This window comes from Ciconia boyciana, chromosome 8 (genome assembly GCF_034638445.1).
Source record: "Ciconia boyciana chromosome 8, ASM3463844v1, whole genome shotgun sequence".
NCBI classification, from domain to species: Eukaryota; Metazoa; Chordata; class Aves; order Ciconiiformes; family Ciconiidae; genus Ciconia; species Ciconia boyciana.
This window is the reverse complement of record NC_132941.1, coordinates 67,370,801-67,384,092: the sequence shown is the minus strand read 5'-3', so window position 1 is coordinate 67,384,092 and position 13,292 is coordinate 67,370,801. Positions and strand designations below refer to the sequence as shown.

Here is a 13,292-nt window from a genome sequence, read left to right as displayed (position 1 = left end):
CAGTCTACTGACTTCAAATAAAGGTCTGTGGAAATGCTGATCCCTCCCACTTATCCACGAAAATGTCAGACACAAGTCTGCCCTGGCCTTATTTTAAAGCTACTGTTTTCTCTAGCTAAGACTTTGTAAAACGATCCATTACTATATATTTTGAATCTTAATTTTCTTTCTCTCATAAAGCCATTCTTTAGAATTGTTTCACAGAAAAAAGCCAAAATTATTGAATATAGATGTACCACTTACACTGCTTTTCTATATTATTATATTTCTGCATATTTCTGAGAATCTGTCTATACATCCTGAGTGGCAGTGCTGTCAAATCATAAACTCCTACATGAATGTGGATATATGGCACACAGAGAAACTGCACCAAATACACTTTTCTTAGCATTAGAAGAGTTAGGCAGAGGCAGTATAAGACGGTCAGCACCGAAGGCTCCCTGTGCCTGTACGAATTCAGAAAATCTTTTATTTCAGTGGAAGCTCCCCCAGGAAAATGCTGGTTTGTTCTTGTTTTGACAAAATGCCTCTCTCTCTCAGGAGACGTTCCAATGGTTTAAAGGACACGAACATTTTCTGATAAGTAGTCCAACTTTTTCAGAAAACTGCTCTGGAAAATGCGTTTAAAAATAATATTTCTGTTACGGAAATATTTAGATTGCTTAAAATGTCTAGAAAGAACCACACCTTCCCTTGACGTCTATTGATCACTAGAGTAATTACTGGAGACTACTATTGGCTCTGTCTCATTAGAGCTCCCTTTTCTGTCTCCTTGCCTGATTTCTCACATTCCCACGTTTCTCATCCTCCTCGTAACCCCCCAGCCTGGTCTGCGCTGCAGGGCCCAGGCGGGGTGGAGATGGCTGCAGCGGCACAGCCCGAGTACTGAGGACCACAAGGCCCAGGTCCCTTCCCGGAGGAGAAATAGCACCGTGATACCAGACGCAGTGAAGTGGCACTGACTTTCCACAGCGGTGACGTGTTCAGCCGACGGGCAGGGCAGGGTGAGAGCCCAGCACGCTGCGGAGGAATGAGCTCGAGACTCAAGGCTTTCGGCTAGCATCAGGGTCCAATACAAACACTTCTCAGAGTTCACATGCTGCAGTATTTCTCATTCTGAAAGATGCTTAGTGCCTTTTGACGTCTGTTCGTCCTGTAATATGCACACACCTGAACACTGATTTGGATAAAACAGTGCTTTCAACCTTTTCCAGTTATGTACCCCTTACACTTTTCCCGTGGAGGCTGTAGCCCTTTTAGACGTTTCACACGCTCGGATTTCGCATCTAACCTTGGTTTTCCTAATTGCCCTGTGCGGATCCTTTCAATCCACGTCCGTGGACTTCAGGCTGAAACTAGTAGTATGGATAAGCTGGAAGTTAAACACCCTGTTGGCAGCTCCCCAGGGCTCAGTCACCCCTCTGATCTGCAACGTGCACCAGAGAATCCACATCTTATCCTGGGATATTTTTGTTACTTGAAAAAAAAGTAAATCACAATCCTGCTGTACTACTCAGGTAATTACTTCTCAATAAGGAGACTAAACTTAAGTATATGTAAAGAATAAACCAGTTAGTTAAAGTTAAAAGCACTGAATCAGGTCAAGTATTGACTCTCACTCATGCAGCAGCAGTTACCCGCATTAACATTCTGCTGACAACAAAAGCGCCTTTCACATCCCAAGGGCTCCTTGCCGAAACACTGCTCTGCAGAAGCAATCGCATCCCATCCCTCCCGCTTCACAGTGCCCGACGAAGAGCCTGAAGCATCTGAAATGCAGCACGACTGCTCACAGCTTTCAAACACAGAGACTACAGCTCCCGTCATCCTATGCTCCAGCCTGATTTCTCCAACGAATGTTATTTGCTCCTTAGTACATCAATACGATGTGAAAGCAAGGAGGGCCGCTTGGCGAGTGCCAGTTCTCAGTGACTTTACCAGCTGGTCAAAGTCTGAATGCATGCTTCCTGTTTTCTAGTGGTAAAAAGTGGATTTTGTCACTCACTCTCCTGGGATTCCTGTGCTTGCCCTGATTTTAAAAAACTGACTCTGCAAAAATGCATTCATGCAAATTGCCTTTTTCAAAACTTTATAAGAATAGACACTTTAACATTATTGTAATTAATTCATAAACTGTGCACAACAGCTTGTAATATAGCAAGAACGACTGAGTGGATGCTAACTTCAAAACCAAAATATTTTAATTAGGAATATCCTGCTTGCAAATGTGACAGATTCAGTGGATTATTTCATTAAACTTTACATGTCTGTTATTGTGAAATGTAACATGAATTTGCACCATTCGGGACTTAAAACCGACAGTGCGCGCTGTCCTGTCAAATTGTCAGTCTGTGAGCTGCAATTTGACAAAAGCATAAAAATATGTAGGATACAGTTTTAGTATTACTTGTAGAGTGACAAAAAAATGGACCTTTCTTGAAGAAAGACTATGATCCGTGTGTCTTACTTGGGCAAAACTCCCACCATGGCTTGAAACTTCCCCTGAGCAAGGCCCATGAGGCAGGCTTGGCCGACATGAGTTTTTTGGGGAATGGGCAGGACCCCAGAGGCACCCGAATGCCAGGCGTCCTGCTCCAGGGGGGCGTTTGGGGAGCTCTGGCCATCTACCTTGTCTCCCCCAGATACAATCGGGCATCTGGAAAGGTCACCTAAAACTTCGAGACACCTAAAATTGGAGGTGTTTCTTTCCCAGAGGGGATTCAAATTCATACCCCTCCTCCTCTGGAGCTGCCAGGCGCGGGCGGGGGGGTGCCTGGGAAGGGAAGGCAAGGCAGGGCAGACCTCCTGCCGAGCCCGGGCTTGGGCACGCAGACACCCGCAAGCAGCAGGGCAGTGAGAGATGCTGGAGGTCACTCTTGGGATCAGAGGCGATCTGGATTCCAGCCTTCGCTTCCTGTGCTGTTTTTCTTTCAACACCTATGTAACGTAAAATACACAAACAGTCCTAAGACCAGGGACCAGAACCCATGTCTCTGCATCCTTGCAGCTGAGTACCCCGCTCTCATCTCTAGCTGCACCTCTTGTATGGAAGTGTCCTTAAGTATTATGTTTCATGTTAAACTTACTGTCTGCTAGTCTATACGCGTGTGTGCACAGCTACGTGCATACAGGCATCCATCTGTGCGGTTACGAGGGGTACCTGGAGAATGCAAAAGGACTGGGCTACTGCAGACAGGTGGTGAAAAAAATTTAAGCACCTTTCATCTTTATTTGGATTGCCAAAGACTTCAGGCAAGATGTGGAAGCTTAGGTAGGGTGCTTTTGATTATGCACAAATATTAACTGTAAGGGATGATGGTGAGATCCATAAACTCTTGAGGACTGGAATACAGGTGCAAACATTGCCTCTCTGGATATCCTCTTGCATGTCTCAAAGGCTAAAAAGGGTGCCCCTAGGCCAAAGCATGTTAGCAGATCATACTGACTACAGGCTGGATTACAGAGTGCAAATACAAATGTTGGACCTCCTCTTTAGACTATGCTTAAACAACGACCAATGCCTAAAAAAATAAATATAGCACAGTACAGCTGAATTAGCCTTTGGACTTACAATAGCTGTGTAGAACAGGACAGGGGGACAAAAGCTCGTGAAATAACATCTGTAACTTTGTGATACGGGCAAATTCTACACCAGAATAATTCATTTACTTGGAACATGAAGCTGGCAGGAGACAGCTAACCCAGCACACCTGGACTGACTTCTGCTTGCAATCTGGCTTTACATTTATGTTTGCTAGTGAGAACAATTTATTGATAATAGTTCCTATCTCTGCCATTACTCATTTTGCAGTTTATCCAATGGCATGTCAACTAACCACTGACTTAAGGAAATGCAATTCCAAGCATGGGAATACTTGTTTTGAGTAAAGGAATAGAGCACGAAGCTATTTTCCTACTAGTACTTTATGAAAATCAGGCATCTCAGATGACCACTTTAAATAAAAGAGGCCGTTTCAGGATGCACAGGATTTTCCTTATGACCAGTCCTAGCTAACAAGGGTCCTAAGCAATCAATTTCCTTCCTCTATCCTAATTTGCCCTTATACATCATATTCAAGATTTTATCTGGACAGGGGCTGGTTGGCTCAGTGGATAAACCTCTGCCTTTTCACCTCTGGGATCATGGTTCAAGTCAAACCCTGATGAAATGCACTTGATCGTCCTAATCTAGTTCTTAGTGGACAGTATTCCCATTATCTTTAAAAGGGTCAGAGCCAAGGCCATTGGGAAGAGTGCATTGTGCTATATCTTGTCTGTTGATTAATACATTTCCAGTGGTGCCAGATCCTTAACCTTCATGAGCACACATATTCTCACAAAAAGCTTAATAAAGGTCCCTCATGGACTAAACCTTTCTTCTCAATTTGTCTATCATTTCAGGATTTCCTGGGAATATTAAAAAAAACACAAATAAATTACTCATAATTTAAAAGTATGTTTGCCTGAACTGTTTGTAATAACACCTCTAAGTTAATTAGCATGACAACAGATCACTTTAAATCATTACTTGGCATAGGGAGAACAAGACCTTTACAACTCAATCCATTTTTACAGCACATTATAATTTTCTTCTCATACCATATCAGTTGAAGCTGAACAGACACATAGAATAAAGGGAACCTACCCTCAAAGGCTGATTTCACTGTTCAAAACGCAGAAATTGAATAAGAATGTGTTCTCTGTAGAAGTTTACTGTTTGTTCTCTGCAGCAAAAGGACTGCTGAAGGACCACTGATAGCAACGTGAAGCTCTTTGCTTATTTTTCCATTATAGTAACAATTAAAGAAAGAAATGGATCCACTTCCATGTCGTTAATATCTAGGCTGGAGATCATTGGGCTTTTCTGAGTAACTATCTCGAATCTGTTTTGGAATTAATGCTGGTAACAACAGTGTCCTCTGAACCATCTGATTATCCAGGAGCTACTGTGCGCTGGCACCCTCGGTCTAACCTCTTCTACCTCCAGGCCGCAGAGGACTAACCTCTTCTACCTCGGTCTCTCTTCTACCTCCAAGCAGCAGAGGACTAACCTCTTCTACCTCGGTCTAACCTCTTCTACCTCCAAGCAGCAGAGGACTAACCTCTTCTACCTCGGTCTAACCTCTTCTACCTCCAAGCAGCAGAGGACTAACCTCTTCTACCTCAGTCTAACCTCTTCTATCTCCAAGCAGCAGAGGACTAACCTCTTCTACCTCGGTCTAACCTCTTCTACCTCCAAGCACCAGAGGACTAACCTCTTCTACCTCGGTCTAACCTCTTCTATCTCCAAGCAGCAGAGGACTAACCTCTTCTACCTCAGTCTAACCTCTTCTACCTCCAAGCAGCAGAGGACTAACCTCTTCTACCTCAGTCTAACCTCTTCTACCTCCAAGCACCAGAGGACTAACCTCTTCTACCTCGGTCTAACCTCTTCTACCTCCAAGCAGCAGAGGACTAACCTCTTCTACCTCGGTCTAACCTCTTCTACCTCCAAGCAGCAGAGGACTAACCTCTTCTACCTTGGTCTAACCTCTTCTACCTCCAAGCAGCAGAGGACTAACCTCTTCTACCTCAGTCTCTCTTCTACCTCCAAGCAGCAGAGGACTAACCTCTTCTACCTCGGTCTAACCTCTTCTACCTCCAGGCCGCAGAGGACTAACCTCTTCTACCTCGGTCTAACCTCTTCTACCTCCAAGCAGCAGAGGACTAACCTCTTCTACCTCCAAGCAGCAGAGGACTAACCTCTTCTACCTCAGTCTAACCTCTTCTACCTCCAAGCACCAGAGGACTAACCTCTTCTACCTCGGTCTAACCTCTTCTACCTCCAAGCACCAGAGGACTAACCTCTTCTACCTCGGTCTAACCTCTTCTATCTCCAAGCAGCAGAGGACTAACCTCTTCTACCTCGGTCTAACCTCTTCTACCTCCAAGCAGCAGAGGACTAACCTCTTCTACCTCGGTCTAACCTCTTCTACCTCCAAGCAGCAGAGGACTAACCTCTTCTACCTCGGTCTAACCTCTTCTATCTCCAAGCAGCAGAGGACTAACCTCTTCTACCTCGGTCTAACCTCTTCTACCTCCAGGCCGCAGAGGACTAACCTCTTCTACCTCGGTCTAACCTCTTCTACCTCCAAGCAGCAGAGGACTAACCTCTTCTACCTCGGTCTAACCTCTTCTATCTCCAAGCAGCAGAGGACTAACCTCTTCTACCTCGGTCTAACCTCTTCTATCTCCAAGCAGCAGAGGACTAACCTCTTCTACCTCGGTCTAACCTCTTCTACCTCCAGGCCGCAGAGGACTAACCTCTTCTACCTCGGTCTAACCTCTTCTACCTCCAAGCAGCAGAGGACTAACCTCTTCTACCTCGGTCTAACCTCTTCTATCTCCAAGCAGCAGAGGACTAACCTCTTCTACCTCGGTCTAACCTCTTCTACCTCCAGGCCGCAGAGGACTAACCTCTTCTACCTCGGTCTAACCTCTTCTACCTCCAAGCAGCAGAGGACTAACCTCTTCTACCTCGGTCTAACCTCTTCTACCTCCAAGCAGCAGAGGACTAACCTCTTCTACCTCGGTCTAACCTCTTCTACCTCCAAGCAGCAGAGGACTAACCTCTTCTACCTCGGTCTAATCTCTTCTACCTCCAAGCACCAGAGGACTAACCTCTTCTACCTCGGTCTAACCTCTTCTACCTCCAAGCAGCAGAGGACTAACCGCTTCTACCTCAGTCTAATCTCTTCTACCTCCAAGCCGCAGAGGACTAACCTCTTCTACCTCGGTCTAACCTCTTCTACCTCCAGGCCGCAGAGGACTAACCTCTTCTACCTCGGTCTAACCTCTTCTATCTCCAAGCAGCAGAGGACTAACCTCTTCTACCTCGGTCTAACCTCTTCTACCTCCAAGCCAGGGGAGCAGCCGAGATCAAGGACTGCCAAGGGACGCGGCTCTGCGAGAGCGGGGCCGGCGCTGCCCAAGGGCTGCAGAGGACAGCAGGAAGCAGGGACGACCGGTGTAAGCACAGCTATATAATCAGTCACCAGTTTCCACGAACGGCAATGGACAAAAAATATTATTATTTTAGTAGGAATAACATCAGGTTCAACTCTTATGACAATTAATTCACTGATTACTTTTATTACAAAATCTGAAGGACAGTACATTAGTTTCTGTCTGGACCGATTCTTTAATATGGTTCATACCAAAGATAGGAATGTATGCACCACTTCTCATTTCCGATTGTGGTTAAAGATTGTAAAATGATCCCTAATGATTTAACCATTCCTCTGTAGTCATTAAGAGTCTTTACATTCTTACTATATATTTATTTAACCGACTACTGAAGAAATAGCATTTAGCTCGTGGTTCTTTTGTACAAATCAATAACATCATGATAAGTTTTTCATTAAATAATTATCCCTGGCTTGCTTTTCTTTTGATTGTTTTGAAATTAACAGGGAACTCCCAAACACAAGATATTTTGAGAAAACCGCTTACAGCCCAATTTATCATAAATGGTTAAGGAATTTGAAAAAAAAATCATAAAAGTGTAGATTTGTTCGAGAACTCCCTGCATGCTGCTACTCTCCTGAAAGCACCGGCATGCTGATTCTTATCGCTTGAGAGCTGGTAAATCCAAAGCTACGGCCAAGTTTTGTGTGAGCAACATACTGGTGAGGTAGCGGAAGGTCAGAAGAGTGGACTGCACTACAGACCCACTCGGGAAGCCTACGCAGAAGGCCTGGGCATTCCCCGGGTCCCCCCTTGGGCGGGGACTCCTCGTGCTCTTTGGGCGGGTGAGGAGCAGGAGCACAAAAGAGGGGTGGCTGGGATACGGTCGTGGCTCCCGGCCGGGGACTGCCGCCTCCTGAAGGGTGCAAGCAACCAGTTCGGATCAGAGAAGCCTCATTTGTTCTTTGCCCACCGTGCATGGACAAGTCTCTGGAGCAGGACACAACGGTGCTGTACAGCACAGCTTGGCTACATCCCACCATCATGGTCAGAGGTGTTAAGCTTTTTCTAATTCGAAAGCAACAACTTAAACTGGAATCTGCCTGACACTAAGGTGAAACTCTACATGTTGGACCTCCTCTTGTCCCACCTTTCTCATTGCCACTCTGTAACACCCTTCCCTGTAGCACCTAGACACAGGAGTTCTGTTGTACTTACGGGAGTTACACCCTGGCCCATCTGATGTACTTTAACTTTGATGTACAATTCAGACCACATGAATTAAATATTAAGACAGTTTCGCGTTATTGCTCCAGCTATTTTCAAATCACTACACAGCTGGATACATCTGGGTGTTCCTTTCTGATATAAAACGAGACAAAATGGCCGTTGCACTTTAAGATAATAATATAGGTAATTGCTATGCTAACTTTGGAATAAGCTACAGATAAGTCTGGATAAGCTACAGATTAGTTGGGAAAAATTAGACCTGATAGATTACTGTATGCATTTCAAACTGAATTTCTGTTGAACGGAAAATTTGTATCTGTATCTGATTTTTCATAAAAAATACTCATTTTTATAAATATATCTTAAGATTCTTTTTGTTGATTACAATGTAAAAAAGAAGGAATAACGGTGTATGGACAATGATAAAGTAGCCTGTTGATAATAAATATTTGTCAGGTCTTGTCACATCTGTACACATTCCAATGTTACTGAAGAGACACCACACTGATAAAAAAAAATACCCTCAGAAAAATCAATGGATTTTGAGCTAAAGCAGTTGCTAAACACACAGAAAACATCTTTATCCAACAGCCATAGTGCTGTGAAAATTCCCAAGCCTTGCATTGGTACAGCTAAGGAAAATTTAATCTTCCCAAATACTCATCAGGGCACTCCATCCTGCAGACCTGACAGCCCCACTTATAATTAATTATACAATTTCGATGGGAATATCGACTAAACAAAGCTATAAATCATAGAAAAAGTCAATAGGCATGGACACATTCAATCATGTCCCGACCAATGATTACTACTCTTAAAATACAATAATTATTTTCAGGAGCCAGCTTGAATTAAATTTCTGTCAGGCTGGTACAAGACCGGCGGTTGATGAAGGATGCGATGGATTTTTTGGGTTGAATTCGGCACAGAGACATTTATCCTTTTAGATAGGTAGTTTGTTTTTAGTGATCATGGTGCTGCGTGTTTAACTAGACCATGAAGATTAGATTATCTCCAATGGCTCATTATATCGTTTATCTTTTCCTTCCATGTTTGATCTGGAAGATTTCCTGCTTCTTGATGCATGAATGAAATGACTGCTGATTTTGAAATGGAATGTGCTTAAGTGGGATTCTGCCTACGCCTTCATGCGCTGCATCCATGTATATAAAGTCTACCAGCAGTCACCCGAAATACCACTAGGATGTGGTAAACGGCAGCACCAAGAATATCTTTGCTCAGCTTCAGAAATGTACTGGGAAAAAATAAAAATGACAAACATTTGAGTTGTTTTAAAAAAAGCTAAAAAAATTATTATAATAATACACGTAGAGGAAAATCTGGGACAGGAATGGGATTAGTATGGAAACAGCAATTGGGATTACTGTTATTGCTTTGAATTAGATAGATGTCCCCAAAACTGCAAAACATCAGTGAAAGAAACGTTATGTATTTCCCAAGGATTCATTCGCCTTGTCAATTTTAAAAAAAAACAACTCCCCAACCAACTTATCTCACAGTAACTGTGTTTTTAAGGTATGTTGCCTACACAGGTATTTCTCGTGGTGAGCACACACGCCACACGTGAAAGATGTGCTGTGAGAAGGGACAGCAGTCAACAGGATGGATGTCAACAGATGCTGAAAGGAGAAACAGATCTTCACTTTCCTTGTCAGTCTGACTCATCAAACTCTTCTGACCTCAAGAAATGAGTGAGATCTCAGATTCTCACATGGAATTAACCTCCTAGGTGTAAGTCAACTTAAAAACAGAGAGGGTAACGGGGTTTCAGCTGTCCTCCTTGCCCTGGATCCTTGCGGACAGCCCTCCAAACAGCCCGGTTCTCTATGAAGAGCGAGAGAATAAGTTGTAGGTAGGAGAGAAAGAAGAGAGAGAGGGGAGAGTTGTGGATCCCATGTACATCCCATGCCTATGCAAAAAGTAGCAACACGCTGTGTGAGCAGGCACGCTGTGTAATTGGTACGGAGTGCGGCAAAACCGAGAACCCCACCAAGGTGGGGACTGGGGCAAACACGAAGGGGTTCTCAAAAAAGCTGAGACACAGAAGATGAATCTCTTGTCTTCTTTTATTTTGCGTATGAGGAAGGAAGGTAAAATTCAGCCACCCTGAGGAAAGGACTGGAGAAAGAAGGGGAACGTTGGCTAGCTTGTCAGCCTGCACAAATGGCTTTGACACACACAGTTTCCGCAGAACACACAAAGTCTTCTGCAGGTTTTGTCTAGTGTAGCCTGCCCTATTTATACAGTTCAGACTGTTCAACATATGAATGCCACTAGTTTATGCACACATAGGCAGGTCAAGATCTGACACAAGCTACCGTAGCTCTTCTGATGTCCGTGAAGCTGGGCCAATTTCCACAAGCAGAGGGTCTGGCCTACGACACCCACAATAAGGCTCCCACATGCGATATGCACAATCCTGATTTTTATCTGTGTGCAACTGTTTGGGTTTTTTTTTTTTGATGCTTAATGTTTTTCCTTTAGATACATAACTCCTAGGAACCTTAGATGAAACTGAGAAAGCTGCAAGCAGTGATATAGAGATTTCCCAAAATGAAGTGGCTACATTTTGAAATAAAATCACCTTAAAGAAGATATAAAGCCATTCTCCACAGAAAAATTGTAGTCCTGATTACAAATCAGAACATTAGCGTTCTGTGTCTGTTTTCTCCTCTTCGGAAGCCCTGTATGATTACCCAAACAGTGCCAGTCTGCTGCAGGGTTTGATCTTTCTATTCTATTTATTCATGCGTTTCTATTATTCTTTGTACACTCAGAAGACCCAGGTATTTTGAGAACAGCTTTGCATTAAGGGCTTTTCCTAAGTTACTATGGTGCACAATGAAGAGCTAGTAAAGAAACAAGATGCTTGAAGAAATGCAGACCAGAGGACAGAGAAGAAAAGTGAATTGTCACGTATATTTAATTTACCATTTTTTCTATGAAAAAGAAGGTAAGCAGATGCCAAAGTTAAGAAGCTGTACACAAAATAACTGGCTACGTTAGGATGAAATTTGGAGCAGCTATTGTGTTAGATGAATTATCTCTTCTCATTCTGTAGACAGGAGGGCTGATAAGGATAAAGGGCTGGTAGAGAAACGCAATTTGTATGTGAGTTTTCAACTTATTCCTTCAAAAGTGTTTAGCAATGAACTTACCGCAGTGCCATTGTTATCTCTAAATACATCTTGATTAAAATAGTCAAAGAGCTTCTTTTCTAATTGTAGCATAACCTAAAAAAAATACAGGAGAAAGGTCAGCAAAGCTCTTGGACTCAGCTACCTAATACACAGCCGTTGGAAGTGACCCTTTTAGAGACATGCAGCCCTTTAAAACTACACGACATTTCTACACGTTTAAAGCTCGTTGTCAGCTTGCCCATTTGGTTGACTGGCAATCACTTAAAAAGATCCAATTAACTGAGCATTAGGTGTGGCAATCTATATCCCGCCCCTCCCTTTAAATTATCAGTTTGGAACAAGTATACTCATGCTTTGTAGAAAAGAAAGTTGAACATTCAACGTTTCTATTTACACGGGGGGTACAGAGGGCATTAAGTTGTTTACCTTTCGGTCATTATCAGATTCACGAAATATTAGCTTGACTACTTCATTTGTGTCAGCTGCCCGGATAGTCTGCATTGTAGCCTTTGCACATAGTGTCTAATAAAAAAACACAAAGGGAGAAAGGGAAACTAGTTTACATGAAACACAAGGCCACATTTAACTGAACTTTATCAATCTATGTATCTTCAATGCCCACCTGAAAATATGATTTGCTGTAGGTCAAAATACAAAGCATTGCTAATTTAAATCACTTCCACTCATGATGGATTTGAAACAATAAACTGAATTACCGTTTGGAGAGAAACAAGCAGTATTAAGAAAATGTCAATCAGATAAGGCAAATATTAATTTAACTTACTGCCATGCACAGGTTCTTTCACAGGTCGGACACTGTATCGCACGTTACTTGTAAACATCCTCAAAAGCCACTTCCTACAGCTAATGACTCCACAGCCCTACCGGTTTCTGTACCGTTTTCTTAAAAGCCGATAACTACATTGGCACTACAGTTCTGCGGGTTCACTCTTGTTTGCAAAACCTTCTGCCTTGTAAATTAATGTTCCAAGTATAATTTAGAAGTCCGAGCAACGCTTACACAACCTGACAATGAGGTTTACAGTTCACTCTGGATAGCAAATTCCCCATGCATCATCCTTTCAAATAAGAGACACCACCACCTCTAGATATTTTGAGGACTGGGTGTCTAAAACGTATTATAAATCAACACTTCATCAGGCACAGAGGTATGAGTTTCCGAGGAGGTGCCAGGCCTCGATTCTTTCGCCACTTGCCTGGCTGAGGCCAGTTTCAATGGCAAAGATGACCTAGAGAGTACTACAGAACAGGCTGTTTCAAGGGCTTGCTCTGTTGCACTGTAACGGGAAAATCCCGAGCTTTTAGCAAAGCGTGCATTTAACTTAAAAACATACTTTAGATTCACTGACCCTATACTTTTAGCAACGCTTTAAGTATGTTAAGTGCTTTGAAATGCAGAAACAGTCTACATCTTAACTGTGGGGTAGGCAGGCTTCACAAAGTGCTCTGTGGTTATCCAGCCTGGGCAAAGCTACTGGATGGTGTGTAATGCTACCCCAGCCCATCTGCCCGGGCTGCTGGCAACCCCAAGGCAGAAGGCAGAACGGGGAAGTGAGAAAACCGTGGCATTACTCAAAGGCAGAGCGGAGACGGCCAAGATGTGCACCCACACCTGGGAGGCAGTTCAGCATCCTTCGCTACAGCCGAGGCACAAGCTGCTGACAGGATCTCTGCACAGCCCTGGATAAGGATATTGGCAAAGACTATCCTCCTGAATAAAAGCTTATTTTGCTAGAGGTTCTTAACAAAAGCGTGCTAAAAAATAACTCAGTCAAGAAGAGGTAAAGAGGTGACTGCCCTGCTCTGCCTCTTCCATTCCTTTTCATAATGGCCAGACGACAAATTTTCATTTTGCATAATATTCACTTATAAAATAAGTATGCTCTGTGGTAATAGGGTAATAGAATTTCACATCCTACTACATGCTTCTTTCTC

General features: G+C 43.3%; 1 protein-coding gene across 3 annotated transcripts in view; it reads right to left on the bottom strand.

The window, feature by feature from the left end:
* The window catches only part of INPP5A (inositol polyphosphate-5-phosphatase A), a 262,058-nt gene that overhangs the window by 31,804 nt on the left and 216,962 nt on the right, over positions 1 to 13,292 (bottom strand). For 2 of the 3 annotated variants that reach the window (XM_072870886.1, XM_072870887.1), the window contains exons 10-11: positions 11,763 to 11,858; positions 11,355 to 11,429 (exon numbers count right to left, since the gene is read on the bottom strand). In XM_072870886.1, the coding sequence (XP_072726987.1) occupies positions 11,355 to 11,429; positions 11,763 to 11,858 (171 nt within the window). Of the gene's footprint in view, positions 1 to 2,217; positions 2,938 to 11,354; positions 11,430 to 11,762; positions 11,859 to 13,292 lie in introns of those variants that run through there. The other variant, XM_072870885.1, reaches the window with a different exon arrangement.